Source organism: Bombyx mandarina, chromosome 17 (genome assembly GCF_030267445.1).
Source record: "Bombyx mandarina strain Sakado chromosome 17, ASM3026744v2".
NCBI classification, from domain to species: Eukaryota; Metazoa; Arthropoda; class Insecta; order Lepidoptera; family Bombycidae; genus Bombyx; species Bombyx mandarina.
The window spans coordinates 5,088,788-5,111,090 of NC_143223.1; the positions used below are offsets into that span (position 1 = coordinate 5,088,788).

The 22,303-nt window shown below is 38.9% G+C and overlaps 1 protein-coding gene across 7 annotated transcripts; it reads right to left on the reverse strand.

Annotated features, from left to right (window-relative positions):
* Window positions 1-451: 451 nt before the first annotated feature.
* Window positions 452-20,564, reverse strand: LOC114253394 (facilitated trehalose transporter Tret1). Of its 7 annotated transcripts, XM_089734387.1 has the most exons (10): window positions 20,404-20,527; window positions 20,204-20,257; window positions 14,335-14,386; window positions 9,800-9,897; window positions 9,265-9,399; window positions 7,825-7,908; window positions 4,115-4,393; window positions 2,894-3,014; window positions 1,771-1,908; window positions 452-1,686 (listed from the first exon to the last, which is right to left on the reverse strand). In XM_089734387.1, exons 3-10 carry the CDS (start codon window positions 14,375-14,377, stop codon window positions 1,109-1,111), a joined length of 1,476 nt encoding a protein of 491 aa, XP_089590513.1. In that variant the 5' UTR covers window positions 14,378-14,386; window positions 20,204-20,257; window positions 20,404-20,527; the 3' UTR covers window positions 452-1,108. The 7 variants fall into 7 exon arrangements, with proteins under 7 accessions (XP_089590513.1, XP_028044061.2, XP_089590514.1 ...); XM_028188260.2 differs by having other exon boundaries at window positions 20,204-20,564; XM_089734388.1 differs by lacking the exons at window positions 20,204-20,257; window positions 20,404-20,527 and adding an exon at window positions 14,473-14,497.
* Window positions 20,565-22,303: the final 1,739 nt, after the last annotated feature.

The window sequence follows — 22,303 nt, forward strand, 5'->3', positions numbered from 1 at the left end:
TAACACCAGGTGGTCTGTGAGCTCGTCCACCCGTTTAAGCATTTTTTTTTTTTTTTATGAATTATAAAAACACACAATGTATTTATTTTGGTACACATGCACTAAATAGAAGAAGACCCAGAAGGCAGGAGTCAAATGCGCCGGCCGGACCAGATACGCTCCACTCTCAATACTTCAGTCCACGTTGATATCCACACAGCCGAGGGTAGGCAGGAATGGTGCAGGAGAATACAGGAGAAAGTTGTTAAAGGAGGCCGTGACCCTCATTGAGCATTGAGGATTGTGGATGCAAGGGGGAAGGCACTAAATAAGTTTAAATGGACGCAAATCGGCGCCATTATCGGCAATAATTAACATGATTAATAGTCTAGATTATTCTATGTGATTATTTATTTGTTCAAATCAACAATCTAATCTCACTTAATGGTGCATTTTAATGAAAGGACGGAGAAAATAAATAAAAAAGCTTTTATTTTATCATAATACTGTTTACAGAACTATGCCCGAACTATTCTCTCATTCGTTCGTTTAAGTATTAAAAATATATCAATATCTTTCTTATTCAAACTTACAGTAGTCGTACTTATAACATTAGAATCTCAGTCTTATGAAATAGAGACATAATTGAAGCTATATTTAAGATTTAATATCGCGTTAATTTTCCACATATTATTATGTCACTATAAAAACTGTCAAACATTCGAAACTTTGGACAAAATAAAAATCAAAATAACAAACGCGAGATTAAGTCATAAAAGTAATTTTAATTGTGCAATACTTAGAAATTACTTGCATTAAAATATTAAATTCCACTGGATAGAATAGAATATCCACATGTGCAAATCTGAGCCTACCAGCTTTAGTATCGTATTACCGCATATATGTATATACGGTACCAACCAATACTCGACTGAATACATCTATGTCTTCTGAGAATCAAAAGATCATCTGCTCCGCTTTTATACAGTAACAAAGCCTTCTCCAGCTACTACAACTAATCTTATCATATGTGATTTCGGTTCCGTGATAATCAGGCATTGAACATTTGCAAGGCCAACAACCGAGACTTCGAAATTAAAAATCATAAAAAGTCACTTATATCTAATTATCATATTTTGGTCACTTCCGTTAATGACGCTCTTTCCTCTTCGCTATCCTTAATATCGCCAATATTAAACTTCGCGGTACCATCGTACGTCCTTAACTCTAGCCAAGGACTTTGCAACATTTCTTGAATTTCCGCTAAGCCCTTACCCTTAGTTTCCGGTACTAAATAATAACAGAAAACGCCTCCAGCGCAACTGAATACCGTGAAAATCCAAAAAACCGTGTAAATTCCACACAAATCCTTGATATCTTGGTAAGATTTGGCAATCGCGAAGCCCAATACACCGCTCAATATCCCGTTTAGGGACATAGCAATGGCTTTAACGTTCAAAGGAAATAATTCAGCGGGCATGAAGTTCACTATTGAATTGAAGCCAATCGTTGAGCTGACAGTGACGAGAAGTATGCCAATGAAAGGCAAGTACCCATATGGCGACATGGCTGCGCTATCAACAAGAACAGCATCTTGAAGAAAGAAGTAAATCCCAATAGCGGCGAGACATACACCGGTTACGATATATGAACCGATTAGAAGGGGCCGGCGACCCAATCTATCAACTAGCACTGAAGCTACAATTGCTGTAAAAGAGATAACAAACAATTAATGGTAGATACGTTTGAGATTGTGTTCCATAGGCGGATTATTAAGGCCATAATTATTACCCGTCAAGAATCCAACCGCTCCGAATACAATAAATACGGTTCCTTCCATTTCTTTAGGTATGCGACCTTCTTGTAGTATCCTGCCGAAATATTGTCTTATTGTCACCGTTCCCGTAAATACTGACGTAATTTTCAGGCCTGTAAATAGAAGATTTTGTTAGGATTTTGTTATGATTTGTTGAGATTTGTTAAATATCACATGTTAATAATGAAACTCAGAGAATTAGAGTCGCATGAAATAAGTGAAGCATATAATAGTTGATAAGAGCCCTATCTTTAAGAACGTGGATGGATTTAATGAAGTTGCCACAGAATTCCCAATGGACACAGCCCATTGAGTTCCTCACTGGATCTTCTCAGTGGGTCGCGATTACGATCCGGTTATAGAGATGGCAAAGCACTGGACTTGCTAAAGCCAGTGTCAGCAACTCTTGCAGACTGAACCCCATGAGTTCTCTAACATATTCCACGAATCTCGTATAACCCCGAGGTTACATGCAACAAATTGAAGAAAAACAACAGAATTGACTGAATCACGCAGCCTAGGTACTATTACGCAATACTCAAGGAGGTAATAGAAACGAAATTTTGGTTCAAGAAGCCAAGGGGATATTCTGTATCTCACTCCAGTTGCAACTATAAACGAGAGTGATGCACTAAATCAAGAACTTCTAATTATTTTTTTTGGGACGAAGTTCCTTACGGGACGATACGAAGGGGTACCCTAACCGGGAAAAAACGTCCGTAACGTAAGATTTTTATTATTTATGTATAGTCTTAGTATGATGGCTATACAGCGTCTAATGTATAGTCTACGTGAAGACGGTTTTCTATGATAAAACATAATTAGGCTTAATTATTATTATTCATATAAATAGCTGTTTCTTTGTATATTATTACTATGTATTTTTTAAAAATCATTGTGAATAAAATAAAGTTCATAACTTTGTAAAGTAGTTTTATTGTATTATTATCAATAAAAAAATCATAATAAAAAATGTATATCCGAATAATTATTTTCTTCATACTTCGAATAGAACTTAAAATTAATATTTTTATAATAAGGAACTTCGTTCCTATCCGGTGTCCCACGACACCACACATGTTTTTTTACCGTGCATACCTGAAACGATCACAATAGCCTTCCTGTATTTGGCTCCAGAAAAGAGCTGTTTCACTGAACTGGATTTGGTCATGTCCTCTTTCACATTCATCTCAATCAATGCTAATTGAGAATCTAATTCCTAGAATGAAAATGACAATTTTGTTTAACCTCTAATATTGGTATACCGAGCGCTATGACATGTCCTTCTTCAAACGAGGCTTGTGGAGAGTATTAAGCGGTAGGCAGCGGCTTGGCTCTGCCCCTGGCATTGCTGAAGTCCATGGGCGACGGTAAACACTCACCATCAGGTGAGCCGTATGCTCGTCAGCCTACAAAGGCAATAAAAAAAAAAAAAAAAAAAAAAAAAAAAAAAAAAAAAAAAAAAAAAAAAAAAAAAAAAAAAAAAAAAAAAAAAAAACGCCATCTCTTATCAAATAGCAGAAACGGATATCCAAACTACATACTAATACTATCGGAATCGAAATCGGTGAGCGCACGGACACAGCCTGAGGCGGTTTGCTAACACTGGCACTAGCGAGAGCAGTGTTTTGCAGAAACTACCGCCGGACCATAATCGCGACCTAATGAGAAGATCCGGCGAGAAACTAAGTGGGCTGTGTCTGTGGGTTAAGTTGCATGAAAAACCTTTCCTCGCATTCGACGACAATGGCGACCGATGCTTAGTGCCTAAAAGCACCGATAATGGGTCGGGAGGATCCGAAATGTCGCGTTACGGGAACACTGTTTACCGTAACTAGTGGTCGCCCGGTAGTCGAAATTCGACTATAATTAATTGAAATTATAAGTTTGTACACTATTATGATTCTATTTTCAAAGACTATTTATTATACTTCTATAATCACAAATTTCGCCAAGACTACACTATAGAAAAATATTAATAAAGACAAACAATATTTAATCTATTCTCAATTTGACTACAGACGTCAAGAACAAAGTTGGACAATAATAATAAATAGTATGCATGCGTGTGTGCGTCAAATACATGGTAGTGTGTGTAATGTTTACTTTATTGATTTAAAGTATCTTTAATGCATTACATATATTTTTTTATTATAAGCACTGTGCACTTCTTCTCTATGTTCTCTATAAATATGGGAAATTTAATACTCCTCCGTGGGCGCAATTTTCGTAAAAAGGGATACAAAGTTTTTGCTTCACGTATTAAGATATAGATAGATTCCTCAAATATATAACTTTGCAAATGTTATTCCTATTCACCTTTTCATCTTTGATTCCTCGCAGCTGCATCAAAACCTTCCTCGCCTCGTTTACTTTGTCCTCTTTTAGATAATAATATGGTGTCTCCGGTATCCAGAACGAGGCAATCAAAAAAGTCAACGGTATAAAAAGCAAACACAAGTTTAGTGTTTGATAAGTTATAAATGGGCCAGCACCGATGACTAGGAGATTCCCAAGATTAAACATGTATCTTGTTGACAACGAGAGGGTGCCTCTAATGTCTTTATCCGCTATTTCAGCAAAATATATACCTTGGACCTGCGGGATAATAGTTTATGGCTTTAATCTATACATATAAATAAAATTGGAGTGTCTGTTTGTAATATTGTAATAACCGCTTTTTACTACATGCATATTTACGGTACATACACCAAAATAACATTTTTTACAATTTTTGTCTGTCTGTCTGTCTATCTATCTATCTGTCTGTTTGTTTGTTCCGGCTAATCTCTGGACCGATTTTGACGAGACTTTCACTGATAGGTAGCTGATGATATAAGGAGTAACTTAGGCTAACTTAGGCTTTTTTTAAGACTAGCTTCGCCCCGCGGCGTCACCCGCGGTACGACAATAACCGCGGGAAACATCGCGTGACTCAGCTATTCAATAATAAAATTTAATGTTTCCGAAGCGAAGCGAGGGCGGGTGACTAGTAAAAAATAATAATGCGTAGTATCTGACTAACACTCATAAGAAACTCATTCGCGATAATATTGCTTATGTGGAAAGGACTAAGATACTAAGTTACTGGTAATAAGAGCGTCTTAGGAGCCTGCACGGGTAGGTAACACCGCCCTGCCAATATCTGCTGTGAAGCAGTAATAGTACACGTTTCGGATCGAGGGGTAGGGTAGCCGTTGTACTATAGAACTGAGACTTACAACTCATGCCTCACGGTGGGTAGTGGCCTTTACGTTGTCGATATCCATTGGCTCCGGTTACCGTTCAACACCGGGTGGAACATGACCTTTTACAGTCGTCTGTCAGACGTACCCCATAGTTTCATCCATGCAGAGTTTATAATTCGAATGAAACAAGTCGATTTTTTCCCGCATTTAGACTTGCATGGATCACTTTTTGATCCATAAACTACTATCGATTTGTAGATCCGTTAGTTGATATAAAACACGAATTAGTGAACAGTATCCTATTTCTTATAACAGATACAACCGATACCTACGTGATTTCTTGAAATAAAACAACAGTTTGTTGAAGAGTTTGGCAGTATTTGTCAGCAGATTGGGATGGATTGCGTGAGTTTTACGCATCCTACCCATGGGGGCGGTTCTGCTTTTCCTCTGCTGATCCTGACGTCTGTGCGGACCGTCTTAAAGACGTGGTGCTCCAGGGGATGGAATTGTTTATCCCCTCCTCTGAAGTGCCCGTTGGGGGTCGCAGCAGACCCTGGTATAACAATGCCAGCAGGGATGCTGCACACCTCAAGCGGTTCGCATACGTTGCATGGGATGATGCTAGGAGACGTCGGGATCCTAACATCTCAGAGGAAAGGCGGAAATATAACGCCGCTTCCAGGTCCTACAAGAAGGTTATTTCCAGGGCGAAATCGGAGCACGTTGCTAGAATTGGCGAGCGACTGAAGAGCTATCCCTCTGGGAGCCGTGCTTTTTGGTCGCTCGCCAAAGCTGCAGAAGGTAACTTTTGCAGGTCTAGTCTCCCACCACTACGCAAGTCCGATGACAGTCTGGCCCATAGTGCGAAAGAGAAGGCTGACCTTCTGGTCAAACTCTTCGCCTCGAACTCGACTGTGGACGACGGGGGTGCCACACCACCGAACATCCTCCGGTGTGATAGTTCCCTGCCGGAGATCTGCTTTACACAGTGTGCAGTCAGGCGGGAACTCCGACTCCTGGACGTCCATAAGTCGAGCGGGCCAGACGGCATCCCTGCAGTGGTTCTGAAAACGTGCGCCCCTGAGCTGACGCCTACGCTAACGCGTTTGTATCGCCTCTCTTATTGCACTAACAGGGTTCCGTCTTCATGGAAGACTGCCCACGTCCACCCTATCCCCAAGAAGGGTGACCGGTCGGACCCATCGAGCTATAGGCCTATCGCGATAACTTCCTTGCTTTCCAAGGTGATGGAGCGAATAATTAATATACAACTCCTGAAGTATCTGGAGGATCGCCAGCTGATCAGTGACCGACAGTACGGTTTCCGTCACGGTCGCTCAGCTGGCGATCTTCTTGTATACCTTACTCACAGGTGGGCTGAAGCCTTGGAGAGCAAGGGCGAGGCTCTTGCTGTGAGCCTTGATATCGCGAAGGCCTTCGACAGGGTCTGGCATAGGGCACTTCTGTCGAAGCTACCATCTTACGGAATCCCCGAGGGTCTCTGCAAGTGGATCGCTAGCTTTTTGGATGGGCGGAGCATCACGGTCGTTGTAGATGGTGACTGTTCTGATACCATGACCATTAACGCTGGCGTTCCACAAGGTTCGGTGCTCTCCCCCACGCTTTTCATCCTGTATATCAATGACATGCTGTCTATTGATGGCATGCATTGCTATGCGGATGACAGCACGGGGGATGCGCGATATATCGGCCATCAGAGTCTCTCTCGGAGCGTGGTGCAAGAGAGACGATCAAAACTTGTGTCTGAAGTGGAGAACTCTCTGGGGCGAGTCTCCAAATGGGGTGAATTGAACTTGGTTCAATTCAACCCGTTAAAGACACAAGTTTGCGCGTTCACTGCGAAGAAGGACCCCTTTGTCATGGCGCCGCAATTCCAAGGAGTATCCCTGCAACCTTCCGAGATTATTGGGATACTTGGGGTCGACATTTCGAGCGATGTCCAGTTTCGGAGTCATTTGGAAGGCAAAGCCAAGTTGGCGTCCAAAATGCTGGGAGTCCTCAACAGAGCGAAGCGGTACTTCACGCCTGGACAAAGGCTTTTGCTTTATAAAGCACAAGTCCGGCCTCGCGTGGAGTACTGCTCCCATCTCTGGGCCGGGGCTCCCAAATACCAGCTTCTTCCATTTGACTCCATACAGAGGAGGGCCGTTCGGATTGTCGATAATCCCGGTCTCACGGATCGTTTGGAACCTCTGGGTCTGCGGAGGGACTTCGGTTCCCTCTGTATTTTGTACCGTATGTTCCATGGGGAGTGCTCTGAGGAATTGTTCGAGATGATACCGGCATCTCGTTTTTACCATCGCACCTCCCGCCACCGGAGTAGAATTCATCCATACTACCTGGAGCCACTGCGGTCATCTACAGTGCGTTTCCAGAGGTCTTTTTTGCCACGTACCATCCGGCTATGGAATGAGCTCCCCTCCACGGTGTTTCCCGAGCGCTATGACATGTCCTTCTTCAAACGAGGCTTGTGGAGAGTATTAAGCGGTAGGCAGCGGCTTGGCTCTGCCCCTGGCATTGCTGAATTCCATGGGCGACGGTAACCACTCACCATCAGGTGGGCCGTATGCTCGTCTGCCTACAAGGGCAATAAAAAAAAAAAAAAAAAAAAAAACACGTGTGCATTAAATACAGGTTGGTCGATTATAAACTATCTTTGAGCGAATCATACATATCTGTTGAGTCCTTTTTTCGTAATTATATAACAAGTATCCAAAATATCAACAACAAATATCCATAACACATAAACTATCAAATTTACAAGATTAGTATAAATTAAATATTTGTGTTGTCCAACAAGTAAGAAGTCTAACTTACCGTACAAAGAATAGCCGTGCCAAAGCTCCACAAGAATTGTGTCATCATAAGCATCCAGCCTCTTGTAACGGATACGGCTATGACCTGAAAGACATTTAATTTTAAATAAGAATTATATATGTAAATAACCAAATATTAAAATACGTAACACATTCCACATTCATAGCGCCTGGGTATCGGTGATAAAAAATTGCAACACCTTTAAAGTAGAAATAATAAATGACAGATAACACATAAAAAAATTAAATAACAATGTCTACCAATTAAACCAAACTAACTATTTTTACACGATAAAAAGGTTGTTTGATAAAGGTTTGCCAGATTTCCCACCTTAATGTAAAGATAATTTTAAAATAGCGCTAAAATTTGGTATTATTGTTAGATTACATTACCACCTAGTAGCATCGGGGGCCATCTCTTGGCAAATAGCGCCACTAACAAACAATGTTAAATAACGCAAAGAAAAAGTATACGAAATAAAAAGCAATCAAAAACTATATAAGTAATATATAGCTTTTTTTCCTACCTAGCTGAAAGCCTTAAGAGGCTATTTCAGCGTAACCTTAACTAGTAGGTGAGCTCATGGGAAACATCATCTCGAGTGGAGACCGCGCAGCGGAAGACGTAACGTGGGACGCCCCCTGGCTAGATGGTGCGATGACCTCCGCACGGTGACCGGCAAGAAGTGGATGAGGAGAGCCGCAGACCGGGCTCAGTGGTGTAGATTGGGAGAGGCCTATGTCCAGCAGTGGACGACTGTGGGCTGTTGATGATGATGATGATATTGCTAACACGAACCCTAGCAAGAGCCGTGCTTCGCAGAATCTACCACAGGATCGGAAACGCGACCCACTGAGAAGATCCGGCGAGAAACTCAGTGGGCTGTGTCTGTGGATTAATTTACTCGCAGAGCCCTTCGTCGCAAGCGACAGGTTCGACGAGAATGATGACCGGTGCTTAGGTACCTAAAAGCACCGTTAGTGGATCGAGAGGATCCGAAATGACGTGTTTTGGGCGACGCGAAATGGACGCGAAGTAATACATTGCGGAGTAGCTTAGTATAGTGTAACAGAGTGATTAATGGTTAGTGACTACGGAACACACATCAATTGAGTGTGGTTTTATTTTGAGAACTGTCAATAAACATAATTGTGGTTAAAACCTTTTTATTATTTTATTCTGTGCCCTAGCTCATAGCAATACTGATCCCAAAGAATTCTGCGAGACCTAAATTCCCTCATGTGAGTTTTCTTGTTAACGGATTAAATTTAATATTTGACGCCTGTACTGTACTGAGGAACTGATATATTTATTTGGGTCAAAAGACTGACAATGTTCAATTACAATTTTAAATAAATATACCAGTCATTAAACGTCACGTGCTGATGTTCTCGTCAGCGGATCGTACGTTGGTAAAAAACAAAAGACAAAGAAACTTACCGTTCCAATGACTACGGGTACCATACTAGCTAATAATGTATATCTTCTCCCGAACTTGTCTATAACGAAGCGTGCCGTGAAACTGCCGATAAGGAATCCAATTGGGTTCAGTCCTAGCATCCATGATATCTCCGTCTGTAATATTCAAGTTTCTATATTCTAAGCCCGCAGAGCAGATAGCGCCTTTTGGCCTATTTCTACTGCTAACAGTCGTGCGTTTGCGGTTTGAAGGTGTGATGACCATTTTACCAATATACTTGAGATAACATTAATCAAAGTAACAGTATTAATGTTATGATGTCCACGGCCTCCGGAAACTACTTAACACCAAGAGTGCTGTGAACTCGTTAATCCATCAAGGCAAAAGAAATAAACAACCTACTATAAAAGGAAGTATGAATTTAATTTGAGGGTATTTTAAAACGTATTTAATTTGTTACCGTTTATTCTCCTTGAAGTAAATATACAGTACGTTATCAATTTAAATCGGTACATATTGATTTGATACGTAATAAGTTCCCCATAGACAACTTACATTGGAAATCACCACAGAAGTTTCATTATTATGAAATTTCAGTAGTACGGGTGTGGGCCATGCCGAACACGCTCCCACCGCTAAGAAAGCTAACGACACTGAAACACACAGAAGAGACCTATTATTGCTTAGTTTTTTTTTTACCATGGAGTTACTGGTTAACCCGCGTTGATTCTCCTAACACCTATCAGTCCTCAATATTCTAAAAATAAATATATACATACATATATGCAGGGTGTAATTTCAATGTTGAGATGAGGTACTATGTATAAATAATTGTATCTGTCACAATAAAACTTCGTATCATTGCGTCTTCTTGTTATATGACATACATATTATTTGCACTTACATATTTGTGAATGTACATACATATTATAATTTTTTTAATTTTTTTTCATTGCCTTGATGGATGGACGAGCTCACAGCCCACCTGGTGTTAAGTGGTTACTGGAGCCCATAGACATCTACGACGTAAATGCGCCACCCACCTTGAGATATAAGTTCTAAGGTCTCAGTATGTTACAAAAAATTTTTATTAGTTGTTACCCGCAGCTTCGACCGCAAAAAAGTAACAGTGTAGTTTCCCGTGGGAATGAGATCTATTTTTCCGGTATAAACTATAGCCTGTGTCACTCTTCTGACCTAATACAATCATTTAAAAAAATCAAGTCAATCAATCCGTAGCTTCAATTCGATGTAAAGAAGGTATAACAACACACAAAAAACAAACAAACCAACATTTTCATTTAAAATATTATAAATTAAGAAACAAGTGACTATGGATTTATATCCATAATTCTAGATACTTATAGCTTTTCAGATTAAGAAACCCAGCATACTTTGTACTAAAAATGTATCTCCATACAAGGTTGCCTGGAAGCGATAACGCCGACCATTGTAACTTTTTTTTTTTATTGCCTTTGTAGGCAGACGAGCATATGGCCCACCTGATGGTGAGTGGTTACCGTCGTACCATGGACTTCAGCAATGCCAGGGGCAGAGCCAAGCCGCTGCCTCACACTCTTGTTAAATTTTAGGTACCTTAATGAAGAGTTTTCTAATCTGTTGTACTCTATTTCGTTATCAACGTAGAATGCACGCAATGTAAATGATGTCAAAATATTAGAGAATATTATTTTTTTTAAGTGTGATTTTTACGGGTCTCTAACCATAAAAAGTATATCCGTTTTCGAGTTCAGCTCTAATACGCTGTAAGCTAAAGAAGCGATGGCACCTATTTATTTGTAACTGTACTTGAGACCTTAGAACTTATATCTCAAAGTGGGTGGCGCATTTACGTTGTAGATGTCTATGGGCTCCTGTAACCACTTAACACTAGGTGGGCTGCGAGATCGTCCACCCATCTAAGCAATAAAAAATGTCTATGGGCTCCAGTAACCACTTAACACTCGGTGGACTGTGAGCTCGTCCACCTATCAAATCTATAAAAATAAAAAATGTTCTACCCCACTGTTTTATTCGCTGAATGCCCTGTACTGAAGTACTGAAGGAATCGCGTTTCATTCATTGTTAATAGTTTTTTTAGCGCTAGATGCAAAAAGTGAGACCCACAGCCTAGTAACAAGTGTAGAGCGGATCTGAAATGATAATCGTCACACCAATTTCCCGCTTACGACTCCTAAATACTACGAATCCATTTGGTAGCAATGCACCAATGCATGACAACACCAAATGGAATGCGATAAAACGTAACATTAATTGAGGCCGTTAGCGCAAAAGTTACCCACAATTTTTCATAATCATGCTTATAATTATGTATATTGACATTTATTTGAAATATAATAAATTTTGATGCAAAACCGGCTTATCCATAGTTTCACCCATAGATAACAAATAGCTTTTTAAACATTATTTTTGCGCGTATTGTTTTTTTGCCTACTCAAATTCATGAAAACTTAAACCTCATTGCTCCATAATAACTATGGTAAGCATACGCCACTTTTGCGCTGACGGCCTCAATTAATTCATGCAACACACTACTATAGTGTACCTATGTAAATTTGGAATCTTTTTTTTATTGCCCTTGTAGGCAGACCACAGGAGAAAATCGCCGCATCCCCACCCGCGCGGCAGGTGGGGTATGTAGGAGTTGAATCTCACTAAAAACTCCTGCCGCTCAGAGCCGGCGCCCTACCGTGCCGAGCCGCTGCCTACCGTAAACTTTAGACTGGTATTAATTAATTCCGCCCTAGGAAAACCGATATTACAGGATCGCCTCGAACAACTAAGCCGACTGTATAAAAAAAGGTACGGTACATAAGTGAATTAACCAATATCTCTGTTACCAAAACGACAAGAACAATGTGCTAGACCAGATTATCCATAAAAAACAAACATTATAATTTTTATCCGTTTCTATTCCACGACTCGATTTCTACAGAATTTGTAGAGACAAATGTGTAGTATATAATAATATACTCGATATATTTTTTTTTATTTCATAACTGTTATAGCCTTTACACGTGGCTCTGCTCGCGTTAATATACCCACGGAATAGATAAATAAGGTTATTACCTTATTTACCTTATTACCTTAAGAATAGATAAATAAGGTTATTACCTTATAAATAAGGTTATTACCTTATTTATCTATTCTATTTATCTACACGGAATCGTGTTCTATTTATCTACACGGAATAGATAAATAAGGTTATTACCTTATTTATCTATTCCGTGAATATACCCCTCGAGAATTTCACTGTTTTCTGAATGAAAGATATCAAACATCGCTATCGTATATGTAATATCAATATCATGGTGATCGATTGTGTATATATCTGATATATATAGTATGTGATATATGTGATAGGTATATAGATTGTGTATATCAGTGATTCTCCACCTTTTTTTTGTTGCGGCACATATTTAACGATTTCAAAATTTGGCGGCACACAAAAGAAAAGATAAAAATTATTTACTTACTACAACACTGCATAAATAGTTTATAAAAAAAATTTAATATACGAAATAAACTAAAATATATTATATTTTTTTTGTGGATTTAAATATATATTCATGTTTAAAATATTTTTCTTTTAAAATGATATAATTTAATAATATTAACATTATTATATATTCGCAAAATTTGGCGGCACACTTTTGAAATTTGGCGGCACACAAAAGTTCCGCGGAACAGTGGTTGAGAATCACTGGTGTATATAGTAATATCTGAACGCGTAACAAACAAACTCTCTTTCGCATTTATCAGCTTGGTCAGATTGCGTTTATCAGATTTAGATTGTTTCATAAATTTTACACAATAAATTTTGCGCGATTTGCTAAATAAGTCGTTAATGTGTAATAATTTTATGTTTGTCTGCTCTAAGAGCAGTCAGTAAGCCGGATTGGAGTGATCTCAGGAATTGTTGGTGATGATTCTCAATCTCCTTTGAACCATCGGACTTCCCGTCACTGAAGCAGAGTTCGTTCATGCTACCTGTGTGCTTAGTGCGAGTTTCTTAACGTTTTCGATAACGTAAAAGTTAAGCCAATTTTGTATGCAATTGGAACAGCGCCCTAGCGGTAAACGTACACAAACTATCCCATTCCATACAAATTTTTTTTTTTTTTTTTTTATTGCTTAGATGGGTGGACGAGCTCACAGCCCACCTGATGTTAAGTGGTTACTGGAGCCCATAGACATCCACAACGTAAATGCGCCACCCACCTTGAGATACAAGTTCTAAGGTCTCAAGTATAGTAACGACGGCTGCCCCACCCTTCAAACCGAAACGCATTACTGCTTCACGGCAGAAATAGGCAGGGTGGTGGTACCCACCCGCGCGGACTCACAAGAGGTCCTACCACCAGTAATTACGCAAATTATAATTTTGCGGGTTTCATTTTTATTACACGATGTTATTCCTTCACCGTGGAAGTCAATCGTGAACATTTGTTGAGTACGTATTTCATTTGAAAAATTGGTACCCGCCTGCGGGATTCGAACACCGGTGCATCGCTCAACACGAATGCACCGGACGTCTTATCCGTTAGGCCACGACGACTACAGCGAATATGAGTTAACTTTAAAAAAACTCGCACTAAGCACACTGGAATCGCCGCGTTCATCGACAGAGCGATTTCAGATATCATTCTTGCCATGTACCATTTAGCTCTTGAATGATATATGTCCTGTCTCAAATGAGGCAGCGGTATCTAGCGGCTTGGCTGCACCTGGAGATGGTTTTGGTTACGTCGGTGGGCGTAACAACTCACCACCACGTGGATCGTAAGTTCATCTATTTACAAATACCGTAAAAAGCCGGCTCCTACACAATATTATTACTATTACAATCTACCTAAAAATGTAACATAATGCCTTATCGTTAAAGTCTATATTTATTTCAATTGTTTCGCGGTAGTCACGTATACGGGACATTACGATAATACCTCTGACTGAGTTGCAAGCTTGTCTGTGTCTTTTTACTAATTCGAAAATAAAACCTAACCTAAACGTAAAATCCAATAATATTGTTTGATTACATCAATGTTTATTTCGTAAATAAATATACGTACCACTAAATGTGGCCAGATACTGCACTTTTCTGTTGCTCTCCATTTATTTTGCCTGTAACAATTCAACACAAAAAGTATAACGTATTTATTTGTGGACGAAATATTAATTTCGTATCTACTCATTAAATATGTGCCCACTTAAATACTTGATCACTGTGTACTTTTATTGCTGGTTAACACAAGACTGCGCCTATGAAAGGACTCTGTCATATTTATAATATTATTAAGGTATTGTTCATATAATCTAGGGTTGCCAACCGTCTTGCCTACACCGGACACGTTTTGTTTTTTTAGTTAACTTGAGATGTTTTTAAGTAGCGACCTGGATTTTTAAAGCGTCTTTTTGTGATTTTTTACTAAACACAAAAAAGTGAGGAACATTGGTGGACTTGAAAAACAAGTAATGCATAAAGCAAATATAATTATATTGCAATAATGCAAATAAGCATTTGTTAAATAATTCAAAATTTACCTGTTGCTTGTTCATTTTGCATTAGAATTTAATAAGATATTAATCAGTTTCATTTCAATTATGAGCCCTATTTAAAAAGTATGCTCCTTATTAGCTCTATTTTACTGACCCTGTTTTTTGTGTGTATGAGAATAAAGTTCTGCTCTTAAATTGCATTCTGGTTTTAACCTTGGCCTGATATTTATTTCTACCTTCAAGCCCTGGGTTACAAAATTTCTAAATGGCAACCCTGTACTAGTAAAAACACGACGGGGAATTCACCAGAATTTATAATAAAGTTACGGCAATCTCAACACAAGTTTTATTGTTCAACCAACGACATGAATCGCAAATTATGATAATGTGAATATTCAGGTAATTTTACTCTTTCATTATTTTTTTATTGCCCTTCAATGTAAACCAGCTTACGGCTTCCTTATGGTGAATGGCTACCATCGCTCATAGACATCAGCAATGCCAGGACGACCCCACTGAGTTTCTCGCCGGATCTTCTCAGTGGATCGCGTTTCCAATCCGGTAGTAGATTCTGCGAAGCACGGTTCTTGCTAGGGTTCGTGTTAGGAACAACGTCAGGTATGAGCCCCGTGAGCTCATCTATTTGCTCGGTGACGCTGATATGGTCTCTCAAGACCCAAGACAAGAGATAAGAAAAACAATATGCCAGGAGCACAGCCAAACCGCTGCCTACTACTGAGTACTCTTCGTCTCTCAAATTGATGAAAGATGTCATAGGGCTCAGGAAACACTGTGGATGCGAGTTCATTCCAAAGCTGGATGGTATGTCGCAAAAAAAGATTTCTCGAAAGACACCGTATACGAACACGGAGGTTCTAGGTAGTACGGAAGAACTCTACTCTGGCAGCGGGCGTTGTGACGGGATCATCTCTAACAATTCCCCGAAGCACTCCACATGAAACATACCATATAAAACGTAAACGGAACCAAATTCTCTCCTTAGCCCCAGAAGTATACCAAACGGCCCGTGAGAGAGATGGGAACAGTACTCCACGAGAGGCCGTACTTCTGCTTTGTAAAACCATAGTATTTCTCCAGATACAAAGCACCGCTTCATTCTGTTGAGAGCTCCCAACATTTTGATACCAACTTGGTTTTGTTCTCCAAATTATTCAGATATTGGACATCGTTCGAAACGTCGACCCGAAGAATTCCAATACTGGTGGAAAGTTGGAGGGAAATCTTTGGAATCGTGGCACTATGACAAAAAGATCCCTCTTCGCAATAACCGCCGAAACCAAGAGTTGATTAAAACTAAATTTTTTTTTTAAACTACTTGTATAATTCACGCAGAGGGGAATAACCTAACTGACAACGAGTTCAATTCATTTAACGCAGACATAAAACTACTTTGTATTTACATATTTAAAAACAATATGCTTGTGACGCTTTCGACTATGACATGAAAACGAATTAAGACTATGAAGGAAAATAATTGCTTAATATGAACGGACTAACTTACGGACCAATTTGTTTATATAGCGACTATACTTGATCGTTTCCACTAGTAGAAGGCTTTTGATATTGTTATTACGAATACCATGTGGTGAAAGTTAGGTATATTTGCCAGTTATTATTGTACCTCTCTACCTTTAATTCTTGTATAATCACTGCTAAATTTCGTGACTTTTGCAGACTTTTTACTGGTTGTAGGGCCTGTTGTGAGTCCGCACGGGTAGGCACCACCGCTCCGCCCATTTCTGCCGTGAAGCAGTAATGCGTTTCGGCTTGAAGGGTGGGGCAACCGTTGTAATTATACTGAGACCTTTGAACTTATATCTCAAGGTGGGTGGCGCATTTACGTTGTAGATGCTTATGGGCTCCAGTAACCACTTAACATCAGGTGGGCTGTGAGCTCGTCTACCGAACTAAGCAATAAAAAAAAGGCAAAACTCAGGAATACATCGAGGTTTTTAGGGAGTTGCTCGTGTGGGTTCCCTCGTTCTACCACGTCAACCTAGTATTGGATTCGCTCACGCGACCCTTACAGTGACACCTTCCAGGTCATCCATTACCGTTTCTGCAACATAGCCGTCGGAGCACTATGGCACATGAGGGAAGTAGATCTTCACGACGACCTTCAATTAGAACTGATAAAGTGGTATCAGAAGACAGCGTCGAAACGTTATTTCAAATAAATAATAGTTTAAAAAAACTAATAGAGCAAGAGCCCGCGACAGCCAGACCTTCGTTATTTTATAAAAGCTGAAAGTTTCTCTGTGTATGTCTCCAACACAGGTAAGAACGACCCGCGATTATAGAGTTTCGATTGTGGTTACTTGGGCATGTAACAGGCAGTAAAGGTATATAAAATAGTACCTTAAATTCGTTAAAGTATAAAGGTTTTTTTTTTTAATATTTACTCCAGAATATATTTAGAAATCACGATATCCGTTGCCGGACACTTTTTCCAGTTGTTACCCCCTGCCAGACACCCCTAAACTTTAATAAATTTTAATTATACTTTCGTTATACTATAAAAGCTAAATTTTATATATGTTACTTAGGGACTTATAAAAATATGTTACCCCAGTAGCCGGACAGTTTTAATGGTTCTTACATCTTGCCAGACACATTGAGAGCCCGCTGTAGGTGCGAGCGCGAGGTAGCAACTGTTCAAGCGGGTGTGAGCGAGATAGAGTGCTTAGTCTATTGTGATCTTTTACTGCACATCAGCTGTCGTTTATAGGATTTATCCGTTCTAAGCAGTGATATCGAGGCGCTACTCGGCATGGGAAGCTCTGTCATTCTGGCGGGCGACCTAAATTGTAAACACATCAGGTGGAACTCACACACCACAACCCCTAATGGCAGGCGGCTCGACGCGTTAGTCGATGATCTCGCCTTCGATATCATCGCTCCGCTAACCCCGACTCACTACCCGCTAAATATCGCGCATCGCCCGGATATACTCGACATAGCGTTATTAAAAAACGTAACTCTGCGCTTACACTCGATCGAAGTAGTTTTAGAGTTAGATTCAGACCACCGCCCCGTCATTATGAAGCTCGGTCGCGCTCCCGATTCCGTTCCCGTCACGAGGACTGTGGTGGATTGGCACACGCTGGGCATTAGCCTGGCTGAAACTTATCCACCATCGCTCCCATTTAGCCCGGACTCTACCCCGTCTCCTCAGGATACCGCTGAAGCCATAGACATCGTAACGTCACACATCACCTCGACATTAGATAGGTCATCGAAACAAGTTGTGGCGGAGGACTTCCTTCACCGCTTCAAATTGCCCGACGATATTAGGGAACTCCTTAGAGCTAAGAACGCTTCGATCCGCGCCTACGATAGGTATCCTACAGTGGAAAATCATACTCGAATGCGTGCCCTACAACGCGACGTAAAGTCTCGCATCGCCGAAGTCCGAGATGCCAGATGGTCTGATTTCTTAGAAGGACTCGCGCCCTCTCAAAGGTCTTACTACCGCTTAGCTCGTACTCTCAAATCGGATACGGTAGTAGCTATGCCCCCCCTCGTAGGCCCCTCAGTCCGACTCGACTGAATAAGGCGATATTGATATCGCCTTATTCATCAGTTCAATATCGACGACAATGAGGAAAATTATAAGAACGATTAAATATTTTTCTTTGACATGTAATATTTTGTTTGTACTTTATAATATTAAAATAACCTTTTTTATTTTCTATAATATTGCTATGAACGTAATAAAATAATTTTTTTATTGGATATCTTAAAAGATCACAATAGACTAAGCACTCTATCTCGCTCACACCCGCTTGAACAGTTGCTACCTCGCGCTCGCACCTACAGCGGGCTCTCAATGTGTCTGGCAAGATGTAAGAACCATTAAAACTGTCCGGCTATTGGGGTAACATATTTTTATAAGTCCCTAAGTAACATATATAAAATTTAGCTTTTATAGTATAACGAAAGTATAATTAAAATTTATTAAAGTTTAGGGGTGTCTGGCAGGGGTAACAACTGGAAAAAGTGTCCGGCAACGGATATCATGATTTCTAAAGATATTCTGGAGTAAATATTAAAAAAAAAAACCTTTATACTTTAACGAATTTAAGGTACTATTTTATATACCTTTACTGCCTGTTACCTGCCCAAGTAACCACAATCGAAACTCTATAATCGCGAGTCGTTCTTACCTGTGTTGGAGACATACACAGAGAAACTTTCAGCTTTTATAAAATAACGAAGGTCTGGCTGTCGTGGGCTCTTGGGCTATAACAAAATACGCTTTTATAGAAAATCCATGCTTTTCAGGATATTATCAAAATAACCCTTCTACTCATATCTGTTCATAAAATATTTATAGCTACTGATACCATGCACCCCACGCTTTTTTTACAATAAAATCATTTTTTCTTACACTATTTTTAATTCAAATTTATTAAAATTTACTTTCTATTTTTACTTGGATTTTTTATAAAAGCGTATTTTGTTAGTTTTTTCTAAACTATTTTTTATTTTTTAGTTGAATTTCAATTTTTCGATATATATTTTTTTCAATATTTTTTTAATATCGAATTGTCATCTGTCCTTAATAAGTATACCAAATTTCGAGTTAATCCGACGTTTTGAAGGTGCTCCAAATCATGTTCAAAGATTCCGTTACAAACATACATACGTCTGAAGCTAATAAAAAGGTATTAAAAAGCGGCGCGAACCGGTAATCCTCTTATCGTGGCCGCCGGAAACTACATACCCGATCCAGACCACCAAAGGGTAAACAGTTGACGTCTCCACTATTGGTGCTTTTAGGCATTCTAAACACCGGTTACATATTAAGTAGGTATATTATTATGGTCACCGTTCTCGTCAATCCCGTCGAATGCGACGAAGGGTTCGTCATGAAAAGGTCTTATAACCAATAACAACCGTTTCAAAATTGAACAATACGTGTAGTCAGCATGTCACGTTAATAATTGAAGTCCGGCTATCGTATTAACATGCGAATCAATACGTTCAACACCGTATGATAAGAGGAAGTAGTTCTAATTTGGCTTGCAAGATTGGACCCAAGCAAACGTAAACGTCCATAAATATAAATTTTGCAAATTGAGTGAAAGGACAAAAGGTTTTAAACTCTGCCACTACAAGTCGCGACGATACGCCTTTTATGTTCCTGAACAGAAATTTACTAATATAACATTTTAAGGAGTTATAAAATAAAAAGTTGCAAAATAACTCCAATTTATTGGATCGAAATATAATTAGATCATAATAAATTTCGTTTATAATAACAAAATAATTGGTTACAGTTATTTTTTTTTACTGGAATTACAGAAACTGTTACAGTTGTCTTTGAAATAATTGTACCAAAAAAAATATAAACATAACCTATATTCGTAAACAACATGACTTGTTATTGATTAATCTTTTTATTTTTTATGTACTTACCAACAATTATAATTTATAACTACAACACCGAGTAATATTATATTTTATGCGTTTCTGTAAATTCATATATACATTAATTTAAGTAGATACTAACAAAACTTTATGCTAAAATTTCATAACAATCTACTATCAATTACTACAACCTCAAGGACACTGAAAAACAATTACATAAAATGATTGGCAAATAGCCATTACGTTACCGAAAGACAACAAAAATTAATAATAAATTTATGTCATTTAACATTATTGCGAAAACATTACGGATATAGACTACAGTTCTGCCTTAAAAATTCCGGCCACTCAGAGTCACACTTATCGAATAGCGAAAATGGCTGATTCAAAACAGTGACTGAGGCAGACTGAGGCACACTGAGGGAGGATAGAGCTGAGGGGAATAGTGAGACGCTGCCAGACTGTATGACTGAACTAAATGAAAAAGATAATTCTGAAAGCTCTACACTTTGTAATACTAGCGACCTAGCAGTATGCTTGTAGCTTCATAGCATGATGAAAGTGAATAAGTTTTGAAGTCGACTTGGCCAAAAACGTAAGAAATCTCGAAACTGCTCTTATTGATAGATTATGCCGAAAATTAAATTCTGCCCACTGACATCAAAACTGTAAGAAGACACACATTATAATCCATATATCAAACATGTGTTCACGAACGACTTAAGTACACGATGAAGGAATAAATCGTCTACTTATTATGAATCAAACCAGTAAAGTTTATGCCTAATTACTTTTGATAAGGCATAAGTTGTAGGTACTTATTAACTCCATGGCATAAATAAATAAACCATAAACCAAATAATACTTTTTCTATGGTATGTATGGTTGGTATGGTGTAATGTGATCCACGGGCTAGTACTACCATCTTGCTCCTTTTCTTAGCTATACAATACAATACTTAAGCCGAATTTACATTACGAAATTAGTGGCGTGAAATTAATTTCGTGACATTAGTTTTACCAACAGTTTCACGTGTAATTTAATACTTTCGTAATGCATGCATTAATTTCATGCATGCAAATTAGTTTCGTGCCCTCCGCGATTTTTTGGTGAAACTAGTGTCATGCAACTAATTTCATAGTGTAGACGCGACGTGAAACTAATGTCGCGAAAGGGCATGCGCTGTGCGGACGTGTGTATTGTTAGTTCGGACGCGCTTCAAGCGTTGAAAATGGCAAACCAACGATGGAGTACAGAAAAAAATATAAGTCTTATTAATGAATATCAATTACAAGGGTCCCGAAACACATACAGTAAAAAATCAAAATTATCTTCACTCATTCGAAAATAGTTTTTATAACTCTCAGGATCTTCATCTGCTAATTCAGAGACTAACTTCATTGCACCTAAATGCCTTCTTGTTGACCATCCTCGAATCTACCAACCTTTTTTTTTCTTGATAGTCTTCTTTTAAGTTTATAGGTATATAAGCATTTCTTTAGCTACATTGAATATAGCAAATTATAGCTTTGATGCTGAAGGCGCCATGGTTACTGCGATACTGTGGATTTCGCGACACTAATTTTTTAACGAAATTACTTTCGCATATATCGAAACTACTTTCGTGAAACTGAGTTCAACATGCATGACACTAATTTCGTAATGTAAACTCCGCATTATTGTCTGCTTTGCAGTAGAATCTTGCAGGGTAGTGGTAAATTCGCATGGTGGTTTACACCAGTTCTACTAGTAATAATTAGGTAGGTACAAAATATTATTCCTTCATCTCTCGATCTCTCGAAACACTAAAGGCCATCCCAGACCCTGACACTGAAAGTATTTTGCGTCTTAATAATTATCAGTTTCTATTTTCAATCTTTATTTCAATATTTATATTTATTTCGTTTTTAAAATATAAGTTATGTTATACAAATTTAGCGCAAACGTCATGACAAAAAAGTAATTTATGGGATAAAACGATACCAGTACCTAACTCCCTAACTGGAGAACGTGGTCTCATTTGCACGACGCGCCATTTGAAGCGGTACCATTAATAAAAAATAGCTACTCATATTATACATACTACTTCCCTCATTATGTTTAGCTTCAACCTATTTTATAAACTTTATTAGTATATGATTTATTTAT

Bases quoted from the DNA above. Each gene is read 5' to 3' on its own strand.
- LOC114253394 (XM_028188260.2), bottom strand. From the start codon at position 14,377: ATGGAGAGCAACAGAAAAGTGCAGTATCTGGCCACATTTAGTG. The intron at 9,898-14,334 runs GTACGTATATTT...TGTGTGTTTCAG, and splicing joins GTATCTGGCCACATTTAGTG to TGTCGTTAGCTTTCTTAGCG. The intron at 9,400-9,799 runs GTAAGTTGTCTA...TGAATATTACAG, and splicing joins CTTCTGTGGTGATTTCCAAT to ACGGAGATATCATGGATGCT.